General features: G+C 44.8%; 3 protein-coding genes across 4 annotated transcripts; 2 read left to right on the plus strand and 1 right to left on the minus strand.

Moving 5' to 3' along the window:
• Window positions 1-5,841: 5,841 nt before the first annotated feature.
• Window positions 5,842-11,663, plus strand: LOC144702113 (putative histidine kinase 5). The gene is made up of 12 exons (XM_078574001.1): window positions 5,842-6,561; window positions 7,329-7,784; window positions 8,531-8,794; window positions 8,870-9,039; window positions 9,111-9,323; window positions 9,393-9,579; window positions 9,658-9,709; window positions 9,811-10,040; window positions 10,112-10,210; window positions 10,286-10,848; window positions 10,914-11,348; window positions 11,420-11,663. Exons 1-12 carry the CDS (start codon window positions 6,292-6,294, stop codon window positions 11,661-11,663), a joined length of 3,183 nt encoding a protein of 1,060 aa, XP_078430127.1. The 5' UTR covers window positions 5,842-6,291.
• An 11-nt stretch (window positions 11,664-11,674) lies between these two features.
• LOC144702114 (Carbohydrate-binding X8 domain superfamily protein) lies at window positions 11,675-12,349 on the plus strand. 2 transcript variants are annotated; one of them, XM_078574003.1, is made up of 3 exons: window positions 11,675-11,812; window positions 11,893-12,147; window positions 12,220-12,349. In XM_078574003.1, the coding sequence occupies exons 1-3, from the start codon at window positions 11,740-11,742 to the stop codon at window positions 12,252-12,254; spliced, it is 363 nt and encodes a 120-aa protein (XP_078430129.1). In that variant the 5' UTR covers window positions 11,675-11,739; the 3' UTR covers window positions 12,255-12,349. The 2 variants fall into 2 exon arrangements, with proteins under 2 accessions (XP_078430129.1, XP_078430128.1); XM_078574002.1 differs by having other exon boundaries at window positions 11,893-12,349.
• Window positions 12,251-13,781, minus strand: LOC144702115 (uncharacterized). Its single transcript, XM_078574005.1, has 5 exons — window positions 13,628-13,781; window positions 13,451-13,521; window positions 13,274-13,354; window positions 13,149-13,192; window positions 12,251-12,443 (listed from the first exon to the last, which is right to left on the minus strand). The coding sequence occupies exons 1-5, from the start codon at window positions 13,665-13,667 to the stop codon at window positions 12,344-12,346; spliced, it is 336 nt and encodes a 111-aa protein (XP_078430131.1). The 5' UTR covers window positions 13,668-13,781; the 3' UTR covers window positions 12,251-12,343.
• Between the last annotated feature and the right edge of the window lie 2,468 nt (window positions 13,782-16,249).

Below are 16,249 nucleotides of genomic sequence, written 5' to 3' on the forward strand. Positions count from 1 at the left end.
AAGAACATGGAATGTAAAAAAAAAGCTCACACTTGTCTGTCTTTGTCATTATAAATGTACATCAAGTGCATTAGAACCTTTCCAAAATACCTGATCATTTCGGATTAAACCATGGGAAAGCCAGTGTTTTCTGGGTCAATTTTTTTAGTGGAAACTAAGTGTACTGCTAGGAATGAGAGGTTACTTTTTCACTAGTATAGATGACATGTTCCTCAACTTAGCAGAACCTACAATTTGATTTGAGATGACAAAATTGACTGTACCATTTTTGAGATGGGTTTCGTTTTGGAATAACCTTTCAAGTCCGTTATTACTCAGCCATTCTCCTGTTGACCTTAACTATGTCGAATATATTCGCGTAACACCTTCCTTGTCAGAACAGTTAGAACTCTAATAATAATAACAATATTTTACGCAGTAGTACGACGACAAGAAAGAATTGCAAGTCTATTATAGTGACTGATAGATGCTGGTATGATAAATATGAGTAAATGTAACTCTAAATTAATATTACTAAAATTTACTCCTTAGAGTTTCTATAAAGATCAGAATCGAACTACTGCAGCTTATCAAACTTTGCTGCCGTGAGAGTGGTCGCCTTCATCAGCTTCAGATTTCTCGTGTTTGGGTTAGAAAATGCCAGTCTGACTGAAATATAGTCAGACCAGACCAAACATCGTTTGTCGGTTTGGATTTTAATGGCCGACCAAACTTTAGTTTGTTTTTGGTAGGAGCCGCAGACCAAACCAACGACGGAGCCAAAATATATGTTGTATTATTTCATAATGTTTCCAAATTCTCTCTCAGCAGTTGTCCCCCTCGTGCTCTCTCTCTCTTTTTTTTTCCTTTTTTTCTCTCTCTCACACACACAGAGACTCTCTCTCACTCTTGTCTTTTCTCTCGTTCACTCTCTCTTGCTCACTTACACTCTATCTCTCTCACAGTTGCTCTCTCTCTGCCTCTCTTACACACACACACACACTCCTTTATCTCTCTCTTTGTCTCAGTCGCTTTGTCTCTCTCTCTCTCTCTCTCTCTCTCTCTCTCTCACCCACACTCGCTTTATCTCTCTCTCCCTCTCTCTCTCGTTCTGTCACACACACTCGCTTTCTCTCACACTCTTTCTTCTCTCTCTTTCCAACATATACTCTCTCTCTCTCTCTCTCTCTCTCTCTCTCTCTCTCTCTCTCTCTCTCTCTCTCACACACACACACTCTCTCTTACCAACATATTCTCTCTCTGTCTCTCTCTCTGTCTCTGTCTCTCTCTCTCTTTCCAACATATACGCTCTCTCTCTCACTCACTCACTCACTCACTCATTCACTCACTCACTCTCTCTCTCTCTCTATTTTTGTTAATCTGTCCACAAGTGCCTGTATCCAATTCTACTAAGTTTGGGTTTAATAGGAGTAAGATGCTTTGCAGAAATAACCACAGTGATATATTATTTAATCATGGAAATGCCATTTTTCAGGTGCATCGATATATGTAATTGCTTGAAAATCTATACAATAAGCTAAAGATTAAGCCCTAGGGGCATTTTAGTAAAATTCTTTAATATGTGTTTTGATAAATGTTCAAAGTAATGCATGCCTTAATAGTTGTAATAAACAACTAGTTGACTGGTTGTAAGTGAAAGCTATATGATGGCCTTCGTATATTAAAGTGCTACTAAGTTTGAAAATATTGTGAAGAAATCAAATCACTGATTGAGGACTTGAATTTTCTATGACACGAAGATAAACATATTCTATGACAATGTTAAAATATTTGCATGTATTTGACCTCATTTAATTGATTTAATGACTTTGTCTAATTCCCGATTAATGCCTTTGGGTATTTAAGATTGAATTTATTGATGATTTAATGGGGATTAAATACATGAAGATATTATTATCCAATGGTGATATCTTGAGTAAAACTATGTAGTAAACATAAATGAAGCTGAGGTTTAATGGATAATTTCTTAAACCTAAGCTTGTTGGCGTAACGACCATTTCTTACTCAAACTTATGGCAAAATGGGAAATATAAAGAGTAAAACTTAAGAGGATTACTCTTTCATATTGTCTAATCATAATCAATACATATGACCATTGGAATCTTGATAAAATTACTGGTATTCCCTTTTGGATTTCTAAGTCCATATATAAAGCTTTGAGTCATAATTTCAAACTCCCCTTCTCCTTGCTATCTGAAAAATATAATTCAATAGCTAGAGAGATCTTTCAGTCCCTAAAACAGTTTTCAAGAATTTATGGAGCATTTATTCAAGAGGATACTTTTTGTAAAATCAATCCAAGTCCAAAATATTTGGAATCATGTCTTTTAGTGCAGGATGATTCAAGATTCAAATGAAAGAAATCTGGCCTTAGAATTTTGCATGTCCTCGATTTTTGTGATATGTTTGATATCTTTAATTTAAGTTTTAGGTTAATTTTTAAATGCTTTAAAAGTTATAACTAGTTTTTAAGATTCATAAAAATCCATGTAAATTGAAATCTCATATTTTGGTTGAGTTCAGAAAAAGTTACAGGGGTTTGAAACTTAAAGGCGGAGGATTTTGAATATTTTATGTAATATAAAACTTATATCTAATTGTGTCAAGAATCCATTCAAGTTGGAATCATGACATTTGATGCATGAATAAAGAAAATATTGTTTTAAGCATCAAAGGTCAAACATGCATATTAACAAATTTCATCGAAAGAGAATCATGGAGAAGTGGGCAGTTAGAGGAAATAGAGATAATCTGCTTTCATTGGGAGAGATCTAATATTATATAAAAAATATGAATTGTTTTATAAGTTCTCACTCAGATTTTATTATAGCATGGTGTGTATATGCGTCACTAATATTTAAAACATTTTCCAACATGCACTATCAAATAAATACCTAAAGGATATTTAGAAAATATCACATAAAATTTTCATTATTTCCTTTAGAAAATATATAATGTCGTAGGCTTTTAAGGATGTACCTTAAGATACCCCATGTTTCATGAAAATATTCGACATAATTTTACGAATTGTCTTTAGTTTCTACTAGCATGGTTAGCTTTTCTTATAAGAAATAGCCACGGTGGCTACCACGTCAGCATTTGACCGCCCCTGGGAAAAAGAAGACACCACTTGGCGTCTTCTTATTCGTTCTTGCTATTTCTTAGACAAGCATGAAAGTTCATGCTATTTTTTAGACAAAATCCATAGTTGATGCTCTTTTGTAGTATTTTCCCGATTGAGGGAGATATGGGCAGACAAGCATTGTTAATAATATAGCAATGGAAAGCTAATGGGTAGCTCACACTTATCTTTGGATTCAATAAGATAAATCCAAATATATAAAGTACCCCATGATACATTAATGGTTGGGCTGCTGGAAGTATTATTCTTGTCTGGTCCATGGGGGGGTGTCTCCTCTCCTAAAAGTTAGCAGAGGCGGAGATCTCTGCTCGTCCATGGTGCAGGAATCAGGCAAAGCCGAGACTGCAAGCTCTAAGCAGGGCTGGGCAGAAGCTTGCCCTCTTTTTTTTTTTTTTTTAGAAGCATTCCCTCTTTGGAACAGACCGCTCACTCTACAGGGGGGGCCGCTTTCCCTACTTTTGATGTGCCGTAGCCTTATCTGATTATGGGAGTCATAGAATTTCATGGTCGGCTATTCTGCAGCGTTGTTCTTTAAGTTATTCTCTTGTCTTCTCTGCCTACAGCCTACAGCCGTCAGAAAGAGAGATGCAGAGGGGTGGAGAGAGCGAAATGAAGAGTGAGAGAGAGAGATAAAGACCAAGATAAAGAGAGAAAGAGAGAAAAAAAGAACAGAGAGAGAGAGAGCAAGATGTAGACTGTAGAGAGATGGAGAGAGAGAGAGAGCAAGATGAAAAGAGAGATGGAGAAAGAGAGAGCAAGATGAGGAGAGAGGGCGAGAGAGAGCAAGATGAGGAGAGAGGGCGAGAGAGAGCGAGATGAAGAGAGAGATGGAAAAAGAGAGTGCAAGATGAGGAGAGAGGGCGAGAGAGAGCAAGTTGAAGAGAGAGATGGAAAAAGAGAGAGCAAGATGAAGAGAGAGACGGAGAAAGAGAGCGAGATGAAGACAGATTGTGCATGTGACACAGTGAGAGAATGAGAATGAGAGCGAGATAACGACTTAACGAGAGAGTGTGCGATAGGCTGAGAGAATAGTACTGAGAGAGCGAGATGAAGAGAGAGACATAGAGAGAAAGTGAGAAAGAGATACAGAGAGAGTGTGATAGAGTGAGAGCGAGACAATAATTGAGTTGAAGAGAGAGAGAAAAACACTAAGAGAGAAAGAGACGTAGAGAAAGTGCGATAGAGTGAGATGGATGGGAGAGCGAGAGAATAATTCAGCGAGAAGAAGAGAGAGATAAAGAAAGAGAGAGAGGGAGACGTAGAGAGAGTGTGATAGAGCGAGATGGATGGGAGAGCGCGAGAGAATAATAAAGCGAGAAGAAAAGAGAGATATAGGGAGAAAGAGAGAAAGAGATGGAGAGAAAGAGACGTAGAGAGAGTGTGATAGAGTGAGATGGATGGGAGAGAAAGATACTACATCCAGAAGAAGAGAAAGAGATAGAGAGAAAGAGACGTTGAGAGAGTGTGATAGAGACTCAAACAGAAAAAGAGAAAAAGAGATAGAGAGAAATGCGATAGAGCGAGATGGATGGGAGAGAACGAGTTATACAGCGAGAAGAAGAGAGAGAGATAGAGATAAAGAGATGTAGGAGAGAGAGAGATAGATAAATAGATAGATAGATGGAGAGAGAGAGAAGACGGACGCGAACAGAACCCAGAGGGCACTGAGAGAAATGTGATAGAGCGAGATGGATGGGAGAGAGAGCGAGTGAGTATTACAGGGAGCAGAAGAGAGAGAGATAGAGATAAAGAGATGTAGAGAGGGAGATAGAGAGAGAGAGAGAGAAGACGGACGCGAACAGAACCCAGAGGGCACTGAGAGAAATGTGATAGAGCGAAATGGATGGGAGAGAGAGCGAGCGAGTATTACAGGGAGAAGAAGAGAGAGAGATAGAGATAAAGAGATGTAGAGAGAGAGAGAGAAGACAGACGCTAACAGAACGCAGAGGGCACGGAGAGGACTGGCAGAGGAGCCGTAGGCACTAGCCAGCGGCGCTACCGCAGGAGGAGCCTCTGCAGGTCTACGATTAGCTACTCCCCAGCGCGAGAGAATACCTGCTGGATCACGATAACCCACCGAACTCCATCACCACGGGCCGTCTCATCACCGGACTAGACGGCCGAGATGAAGCCACGTCGGCCGCTGGCGCCGCCTGACGCCGACAGCTGTCCCCTGAAAGTAATGTAAGAACCGGCAGGACGTAGGCCAGGACAGCTACCGCTCTCCACTGATTCAAGCTGACTGCTCCCCCTGCTGACACGGTCCTCTTGCGAAACTTATCGGCCGATTGGGCACTTGCCCAGGAAAAAAAACCCATTTTTCCTGCCGTGTCGAAGAAAAAGGACAGATTTTTCTTCATCCGCGGCCATTTTTTAACGTTTTTGCCTTGACCCCCGAGCAAAGGAATGTTTCTGCCTTTGCAAAAGACAGATCTTGGGAATTATCTTCTTCCCCGTTTTAAACCAGGAAAGCTGCAAGTGGGTGTTCTTAAAGAGAGAGAGAGGGTGAAGAACTCGGGTCAAATCTGATTCCGGCGAAGCGTAGGTAGCTGGAGAAGGACATGCCCTTCTTCCACGTAGCCTGGAATCGATTAATCGCAATAGAAAACATTAACTATCAACCCATTTAATGCGGCAGCGCCGCCGCATCTGTCTCAATCTCTGTCCATCTCTGTGCGTGTTTTCGACCGAGACAGTTAAAGAAACCAAGGAAGAAGAAAGGGCAACGCGAACAGTACCCAGACTGCAGTGGGTCACGTTCTCTGTCGACCTCAGTCTTCTCCCTATTTTTTTCCAATTTTTAATCTGGGCGGAGATCGAATTAGAGAGAGACGCTTGTTCTTCTTCCCCCAGTGTTCTTTCCCAGTTCACTGTTGCTCGCTCAGATAATTAGATAATGATGTCGTCTTAGAGGGGGAATGCTCCCTCAAATGCCTACACTATCAATAAAGCGGCAAATATGGTGTTATGAAGAACTTCCGGGCTTTCAATTCTATCGTGTCATGATGGGTAACATCAGGTAGAGCAAAGAACAGAGCTTCAATCTCCTCCACTGTCGATACTGATTGAGAGAGAGACTTCCAAACAACTTACCCATCTCTCTCTATCTATCTCTCTAGCTCTTTATCTCTCTCTATGTCTCTCTCTTGATGGTGTGTTGGGTTTGGGGTAGAATGTCTTGGAGTTGGAGGGTTCGGAACTCTGGTTTTGGGTGCGGTGGAGGGGGAGTAAAGGAAGCAGTTTTGTGGGTTTTGGTCATCTTCGCTGGACTCGTTGGATTCTCATGTGGGCAAGCTTTCTGCGGATTCTTGATGAGTAGAATGTTCTCTTATGAGTTGCTGAGAAAGAATGCTCTTGCCCTTGGAATTGGAAGGAGCTACTCTCGTTCTTTGGCGTCTGCCTTCTTCGTCTTCGAGCAGGTTAGATGGCAAGATGGGTGATCTCTTTCTCTCTATCTCTCTCTCTATCTATTCTTTGGATTTGAATAGTGAAGTGATCGGTTATACTTTAACATCGGTTAAGATAGCAGAAGATTTTTTGTTGATGGTGGTATAATCTCTATGAATGACATTCTTCCCCTGCTGGAGTTCTTCTGCTCATAATTCTCTACCAGTGCGTCTAAGCTTTACCTAGGTTTTCATCATTTTATTTATGTAGAAATTGACGGAGGATTCAGGCTTCGCCATAAGTTTTCTTCATTTTCCGTCGAAAATTGAGTGATGTGACAGGATACTGGATTTTTTGAAGTTTAAACCGTCCGTTTCTTGGTTAATGTCAAAGCTAATTTTTCATGAGTGGTCTTCATTTTGAAATTGAAATTAAGTGCTGTGTCAGGATAAAGAGATTTATGAAAGATTAACCTTCGATTTCTTGTTAACCTCCGTAGGACTGCAACTGACTTAGTTTAGTCTTCATTCGCTTTGAGATTTGAGTGTTGTGTCATGATAGAAGATTTATTGAATTTAAAATTCCATTTCTTGGTTAGTATGAAAGCCGGTTGAGTCACCCATCTTTTCCCATGCAATTATTTTTTTTGACGCTAAAATATTGAAATTTATGGACAATTTTTGTTGACTAACTGGTCTGCCATAACACAAAGTTCACCTCCCTAACTATTCTGTCACTCCGATAATATAACTTCTTCAAATATCTCCTGTAACCAGATCTCTTTTCATATATTCCGTAGGACTGCAACAGAGTCCTGGAAAAGAAAGAATCACTGAGATGCAAGTGGGAGAATTATGAAACCGTTGCAAAGCTTCTGTTGAAATTCTTCGGATCAGCCATAGTGGCAGGACTTCTAAACCGCAAAGCTTCTTCCTTCCTTGCAACTCTGCACGGAATCTATTCAACTTTCTTCAAACTTCATTATTCAAAGAAGAAACGAAGTTCAAGATGCAGGATATTGAGGAAGAAGCTCCTGTTCATCGGTGTTGTCGCCGGAGTCATCATCTCCTTGTGGACATACTTCATAATGAGTGCAAATATCACTGCCAGACACAAGGAAAATCTTTCAATCATGTGCGACGAGAGAGCTCGCATGCTTCAGGATCAGTTCAACGTCAGCATGAACCATGTCCATGCCCTTGCCATCCTCGTCTCGACATTCCATCATGGGAAACTCCCATCTGCCATTGACCAGGTTTTTCAGGCTGTTGTTTCTTAAATTTCATTCATGGATTCATTGTTGAGAATCCAACTGTAGAAGTAGACAATTTCTAGAGAATGGACGGGACAATGAGGAAGAAACTGCCACTCAGCCTTTCACTATGATTGGAAGAAGTACATCTTACAAGTAGGATCAGACAATTGTCACCCGTTTCCTCCGAATCTGTCATCCATCACACTGGTGGATGGATGAATGTACAAAGTCATTTCCGTCATTAGTCATCAGATGACTGATGAGTGTACTAAGTTTGGTCACAATTCATCAGACGGCTGATGACTATATTAAGTTCAGTCATTAGCCATCAGATGACAGATGACTGTACTAAGTCAGTTTGGTCTTTAGTCATCAGATGACGGATGACTGTACTAAGTTATTTGGGTCATTAATCATCAGATTATGGTTAACTGTACTAAGTCATTCCGGACATTAGTCTTCAGATGATGGATCACTGATGACAGAAAATGATAGAGACGACATGAAATGGTGACAATGATGATTGTGGACGTAAGACCATTGACATGAGAACAGATCCTCTTAACTGATGACCAAACAGATCCTCCATCCTTACTGGCAAGTGATTACAAATGATATTTATTCTTTCAGAAAAATACAAATGATATTTTTGGAGACGTAAGTAACATTACAAATTTCGATGTGCAATGAGTCTCTTGATTTTTTCCAATGTTCATGCTTAGAATACTGATTTTTTTTTCGGACAGAGAACTTTTGCGGAGTACACTGCAAGAACGGCGTTTGAGAGGCCGTTGACCAGCGGCGTTGCCTGCGCGTTACGAGTTGTGCACTCACAGAGAGAGATGTTTGAGAAGGAGCAGGGATGGACGATCAAGAAGATGGAGACTGGGGGTCAGTCGACAGTCCGGGACCGGCTCGAACCTGCCCCAGTTCAAGATGAATACGCCCCCGTCATCTTCTCTCAAGAGACTGTCTCACACATCATCTCCATCGACATGATGTCTGGGAAGGTGGCTAATTTCTGACCTTTTGATCATAATTCTTCTCAAGATGATTAATCATGGCATCTGATTCTGATTATTTAGGAGGATAGAGACAATATTATTCGCGCAAGGTCGACGGGGAAGGGGGTTTTGACCTCCCCGTTCAAGCTTCTCAAGTCAAATCATTTGGGAGTGGTGCTGACTTTCGCTGTGTATAACAGAGACTTGAATGCAGATGCTACCACCGAAGATCGCGTTAAGGCCACAGTCGGGTACTTAAGGCCAAAACCCATCTTCTAAACTGGCTGGAATTGTGATTAAGAGGGTTGACACGGTTATCCAGGTATCTCGGCGCATCGTTTGACATGCCGTCATTGGTGGAGAAGCTTCTTCAACAGCTTGCTAGCAAGCAAAACATCGTGGTCAACGTCTATGATACGACTAATGCATCCTGCCCTCTGAGGATGTACGGTCCAGATGTTCCCAACCCGGGTCTGCTTCATGTCAGCCACGTTGACTTTGGTGACCCCATGAGAAAGCACGAGATGCACTGCAGGTAATCGTTGACTTTGATCGTCAGTGCAGTTTTTTATGTTCTTCTTATTAAAATAAGCTGGGAGTTTAGATTTAAGCAGAATCTGCCGCCGCCTTGGTCCGTCATGACGACGTCGACCGGCATTTTAGTGATCATCTTGCTTCTTGGGCATATATTTAACGCTGCGATCAATCGGATTGAGAAGGTGGAAGATGATTACCATGAGATGAGGGAGCTGAAAGGACGGGCTGAGGCTGCTGATGTGGCAAAGTCTCAGGTAATATCCTCTAAATATTTATACTTTGCATTTGAAATTTCATCCAAAAAACTTAGTTTTAATATGTTACTCTTGCAGTTTCTGGCTACTGTATCGCATGAAATACGCACCCCCATGAACGGTGTGCTGGGTCAGTGACAAGAGATGTTTTTTTCTGATATTCCATGCTTTAATTCCATCCAAGTTGATGATTTGTAAGATAGTCATTGCTCTTCTATTTGGATTGTCCAGGTATGTTGCAAATGCTCATGGACACGGATCTTGATGCCACCCAGCAAGATTATGCGATGACTGCCCAGGACAGCGGCAAGGCGTTAATCGCCCTGATAAACGAGGTGCTCGATCAAGCGAAGATAGAGTCGGGCCGGCTCGAGCTGGAGGCTGTCCCCTTTGACGTCCGTGCACTTCTCGACAGCATCCTGTCCCTATTCTTCGATAAGTCCCTCGAGAAGGGAATAGAGGTGAGTAGTTAATCAAGATTTTGCTGTTAAAATTCCCATTTAATATGAAAATTCTTGTTTTTGGTGAGAAGGTCGCGGTCTACGTGTCTGACCTGGTGCCGGAGGTGCTCGTCGGCGACCCAGGCCGGTTCCGGCAGATCATCACCAACCTCCTGGGAAACTCGATCAAGGTGTGCCGGTCAACCCCCAGCTTTGACTTTAAGTAAACAACAACCAAGCCGTTGACTGTCTATTACCCGCCACAGTTTACCGACGGAGGTCACGTCTTCGTGTCACTGCACCTGACGATGGAGGCAAAGAGTGACACAGCCGGGGACGGCGATCCGGCAATGAGTTTGAGTGGGTTCCGAGTCGTTGACCGGCGCAGGATCTGGGATACTCTGAAGACGGTCGTCGATGGGCCCGAAACTGTCAATGTTCTCGTCACCGTGGAGGACACCGGTGTGGGGATACCCCCGGAAGCGCAGGCCCGGATCTTCATGCCGTTCATGCAGGCTGACAGCTCCATGTCCCGCACGTACGGCGGCACCGGCATCGGCCTCAGTATCAGTAAGTGCCTGGTCCGTCGCATGGGCGGCAACATCGCATTCGGAAGTGAACCCGGCATCGGCACCACCTTCTCCTTCACGGCATCCTTCCGGCCAGGCTGCCCATGCCGGCCTGGCATACCGGAATTCTCCGGCATGACTGCGCTCGTCCTCGACCCCTGCCCAGTCCGCGCAGAGGTCACCAGATACCACCTCTGCCGCCTCGGCATCGGATGTCATATAGTCCCCAGCCCGGCCACCTTACTCGCCCTCCTCTCCCGGTAAGTCCACTTTCTCTCTGTCTATACTCTGGTTCTCCGGCAGAGTTTGACGTGGTGCTGGGCAGGTCCAACGTGGATATGGTGCTGGCAGACGAAGAGGCATGTGGCAGTGACCTTCTTGCCGAGCTGCGGCGGCAGCACGGGAGACGTGTGAAGGTGTTCCTGGTGGCTGCTCCGCGGAGGCACTGCCAGCACGACGATGTAGATGGTGTGGTGACAAAGCCACTGCGGCCGAGCACGATCACGGCTTGCATACGCGGCGCCCCCGGTACGAAGATCGAGCGGAGCCCGCCGCTGCCGCTGAAGAGCATCCTCAGTGGGAGGCGTATCCTCGTCGTTGACGACAATGCGGTCAACAGGAAGGTCGCGGCGGGGGCGTTGACCAAGCTGGGTGCCCACGTCACCTGCGCAGACAGCGGCAAGGCGGCGGTGGAGATGCTGCGGCCGCCGCACCCCTTCCACGCCTGCTTCATGGATGTGCAGATGCCGGAGATGGACGGGTAAGATGCGAGCATCAGACTGGAGACTCCGAGGGAAGGGGCTGATCCGACTGCGGTTGTGTATCCTGCAGGTTCGAGGCCACTACCCAGGTCAGGTCAACGGAGAGGATTGTCAACGAGGAGATCGCGGCGGCGGACTACGAGTGGCATGTGCCGATCCTGGCGATGACGGCAGACGTCATCCAGGCAACGCAGGCGGAGTGTGAGCGTGCTGGCATGGACGGCTACGTTTCCAAGCCCATTGAAGAGGAGCAGCTCTACGCTGCCGTTACACGCTTCTTTGACGTCCCACTCCCTCTCTCTAAACCCCTGTGAATAACAGTATAAATATCAATTCTATAAAGAAGGAATTCAGCCCGTCTCTCTACAAACAAAAAAAAACTTACGGATAATGGCGAAGAAGCCGCCATTGCTGCCGTGGGCGGTTCTGTTCTTCATCCAAGCGCTGCTGGCCATTGCTGCAGGTTTCAAGCAAAGCGAGCAAGCTCGCATCTTTCTAGAGAGAGAAGCCGACCCATTTGACGTTATAACTCCATCTGTGCAGGGGAGGTTCTGCTGAGGCAGTGGTGCGTGGCGGACGAGCAGACGACGGATGACGCGTTGCAGGCGGCGCTGGACTGGGCTTGTGGACCGGACGGTGGGAATTGCAGTCTTATACAGCCCGGTCGGCCTTGCTTCGTTCCCAACTCGCTGAAGAGCCACGCTTCTTACGCCTTCAACAGCTACTGGCAGAAGTTCAAGAACAAGGGCGGATCCTGCTACTTCAGCGGCGCTGCTGTTGTCACCGATTCAGACCCAAGTATGAGACTCTCCTCTTCTTCTTTGTCATTTTCCAGGCCGACCCAATTAGAGAATTCTTCTGTGTTTGCAGGTTTCAGGTCTTGCCGGTTGGAGTTCATTCCTTGAGCTTGACAAGCCATTGAAAAATTCTAGTTTTTTTCCTTACCGTAATGAACGGATTTGTCTTTATTTGGAGAAATAGATGGAATTTAAGTCTAAAAGAGTAGGCTCGCCCAGGCGCCGATGAATGCGAAGCCCCCTACTGGAGCAAGCCTGGAGTATTTTCTGTCTTCAAGATACGCCACGGTATAGCACCTGCAAAAGGGAGTGCACTAAATTCAGTTGATGAATTGGTCGCTTCTACTTTGGCGATCATTAAATTGTGGAGTCGTAAGTTTAATGAGGGTACTTAAACGACTGCCCTCATTAGATTCGCATTTAAAGAGATGAATTTTGAGTAAAGCTTTTGAGGGTGTCGAATTTCAGATTAAAACTTGGCGAAAGAGCATCCATCATTGAAGCGGTTTTCAGTTTTTGTTATCACCTGTGAACAGGAAAAATTAAGTCCTGGAAAAAACGTTTTTTTTTTGTTTAGAACATTCGCCCGTGACTATGATGAAGGTTTGGAACAGATGGATGTGCGGTTCAATTGTCAATAGTGATTTGTTGTGGTCGAAAATCGATATTTCGTCGTGTGCTGCTCAAATTCAAGGGATATTTGTATTAGAAGATTCGTTGCCAAAATAAAACGATGGTATATTTATATTCACAGTAATCGCACTTCAATGAGGATCACTAGATTTCAGAATTGCTGAGTTTCACTCTCATTGCGCCTCATCAGTAAACATTGTATACCAGTTTTGTTCATCATCAGTAAGAGAATACTTGATTAAAGGTGTTCAGATCAAGCAAAGAGGTGTGTATCTTTCCAAGAATTATTCAATCTTCCATGAGCTAGCGAAAATTGACAGCATTAATTGCAGAAGGAAACATGAAGATGCACAAGTTTCCGAGTCTTACGTCCCCGAGAAAGCTAAAATTCCAGCGGTCAAGAGGCCTCCAAACTGCTCGAAATGGATTCCAAATCAGGATCAAAGAGACAAGATAAACGGCAATCCAACCAAATCAGGTAAGTTGTGAGGTACAATATGCGGGCGTTTCGTCAGTGGAGCTCCAAGAAGAGCAGCCGTGTGGACCAGATGGTAGAGAGACGCCGTGTTCCAAACCTTGCAAGATCACGAAAGAATCGATGAAGATCGATCGCTACAAAAAAGCTTTATATTCAATTGTAGCGTAATTATCGTCAGATTCCACGGAAGAACCTCTTTGTACGCTGGATTCTCTGGTTTGAAGACGTGAGCCCCATAAGTTCCAAGCCCAAGGGCAGCCGCTCCTGCTCGAATCAACAAAACCAAGCACAAATTCAACAACTGTCGGAACGACAATACCTAGCTAGATTCATGGAAGAATCGGAAAATAGTGAGCATAAGATCAGATACCGGACAATCCGGCGACTCTGTGCCAAATCCGTGGATCCATAACTTGATCTGAGCGCGATCAGAAACTCAAACTAATCAAAAGATGGCCTTTCGACGAACAGATCGACGAACTGCGGATCCCAAACTTCGATTTCTACTGGAAGATGCCACCCCACCGTGATTGAAATAGCCGAATCGGCCGTCATCGTCACCGTCATCTTTAACCTTCCCGTTACTGATGACGAAACCGATGCCGTAACGGATGACGAAATATGGTTGTGGTCTACTGGTCTTGTGGATGAAATATGGTTATGGACGGGACGTGGACGGGACAATCTGTGTCCCAATTTTTAGATGTTCATCCCATTCATCCCGTCCACAGTTCGTCCTGTCCCAGATATTTTTGCCCAAAAACCGTCCCGTCCGAAAACCGTCCCGTCAAATACATTCTCATTAGTCCGATGTCCAGAACAAAAAAATAGGTCACCCTTATAAACGCTCTGCTCTTCGGCTTTCCATCTAGTCTCTCGCTCAATTCGCACTCGGCTCGCACTTGGCTTTATAGTTCAGGGATGCGGACGGGACGATTTTTTCATCCCGAGACAAAAAAATCATCTCGTCCGAGGATACAGACAAATTTTGGGACGAAAATTCATCCCGGGGACCACCGGACGCGATGATTTTCGTCCTGTGAGACGAAAAAAACCATCCGTCCGGAGGTCTCAGACTATGGATGGACGGATGTGGACAAAAAACAGCTGAATTCACATCCGACAATTGAGATCTCGCCATGTGGCCTTCGTTATGACAATTTGCATCAAGCTCCCTGTATTTTTTCGCGCGTGCAAACTGACACCGCTCAGAATTAATTGTACATATGTTCATTTGCATTCTCTCTCCTCCATATTTCCATTAAAATTGAGAAAAATCTATATTAATATATTTAAAATATAAGATGGGTTTTTCTCGTCCGGGACGAATTTCGGGACGAAAATTCATCCCAGGAGGACTGGACTAGATGAAAAACCATTCCGGTATGATTGGACGGGATGGTTTTTTTATCTTTGGATGAAAAACCATCCCGTCCTTCGTCCCTGAACTTATTCTGGACGTCGGTGGGGACGAAATTCGTCCTGTCCCGTCCATCGTCCACGTTCAGGACAATCCGGAACTATACTTGGCTTGCACTTGGCTCTCTTACTTGCGCTCTCGGCCCGCCCTTGACTTTCCCGTGACTCCTACTTAACTCCCACAGGACACAAAAACCATCATGTCCACAGTCCAAGGCCCCAGACAAGACGGTTATTTCGTTCATGGATGAAATAACCATCATGTCCGCGTGCGTGGACTATATTTATAGGTCTGAATGGATGACATAAATGACTTCCTCCCTTAAGCTCTCGGGTTCTCTTTCCATCTCACTCTCTTCCCTTCTCTCCCTAGGCACCCATTGGATTGATGGAAGACAATGCCAGACAGAGACAAAATGGATGTCAGTCCATCATACGTCGTCCGTCTTTTAACCTTGTTAGTGGACAAAAATCATCATCATTTTGTCATCACATTAAAAATGTGTGAGGAAGACGAGGACGACAAACAATAATGAGCCTTATTAAGGTTTGGGACTGAAGCTGGATGACGGAATAAGACTGACGTGATGTCGGAAGTCGACGAGGGCATCTTCCGACGGGTAAAATCACTAAGTAAATGTAACTATGTGATGCGAAATGTCCTAAGTGAAATGTACGTGCAGGGCCGACGAGTGGGAATTCACCGAGCTCCGAGCCTGTAGCCGATGACGATGACGATGACCTTCTGACCATCGTCGGAGCGACAACGGCGACTACGGCGTTGAATGGAAGAATTCATTAGGAGCTCACACGTAACGAACGGACTCGGTCCGTACCTAGAAAGACGCTCAACACGTAGTTCTTGATAACTTCTCTCTCACCTACTCTAACCCGAGCGCGGTGGAGTGCAGTCGAAAGTATATCGAAAGGCGTAATATAACTTGACGAGCAAGGGGAAACGACATACATCGTGTTCGTCAAATGCAATGGGCGGTGCAGGTAGTGGGCGGAGAGGAGTGGTGCCGAGGACGGGCACGATGTAGCTCGACTGGCGGCGGCAACGCGGCGCAGGAGTGGGAGTCAGAAGTGGCGGAGGCGAGGAGTAGGGGGGCCAATGCAAGTGGCAGCGAAGCCACTCGAGCAGGTGGCCAAGTCTGGCAGATAACCCAGGAGTGGTCAGCACGAACAGAGCCTGGCGGCAGGCGTGAGCGGCGATTCCGCAGCTCAGCTTGGTCTTGTTATCCAGCGTGGGCAACAAGATACCACACAGTTGTCGTGGCATGGGTCGACCAGCGATAATGATGTAACCTGGCTAGACCACGGGTTTTCCTGGGATGGGGTCTGAAGACTCGGTGTCCCAGGGAGGGAGGCTGGTCGAGATTAGATGAGATCAACTCTGCCCCAACGAAGCAGTCCGTTGCCAATGTTATCAGCTCGTCAAATGTGTGAATCCTCTTCCTGTGTGGTGCTGATAGTGTACCAATGTATCCAGCAGCTAAGATTTTCCAACGGTCCACGTCCTAGTTTTAACCGAGAGAGAACGCGTCTCCGTAGTCCCGACCCTTCAGAGCAG

The sequence above is a fragment of the Wolffia australiana genome, chromosome 4, assembly GCF_029677425.1.
Source record: "Wolffia australiana isolate 7733 chromosome 4, ASM2967742v1".
NCBI classification, from domain to species: Eukaryota; Viridiplantae; Streptophyta; class Magnoliopsida; order Alismatales; family Araceae; genus Wolffia; species Wolffia australiana.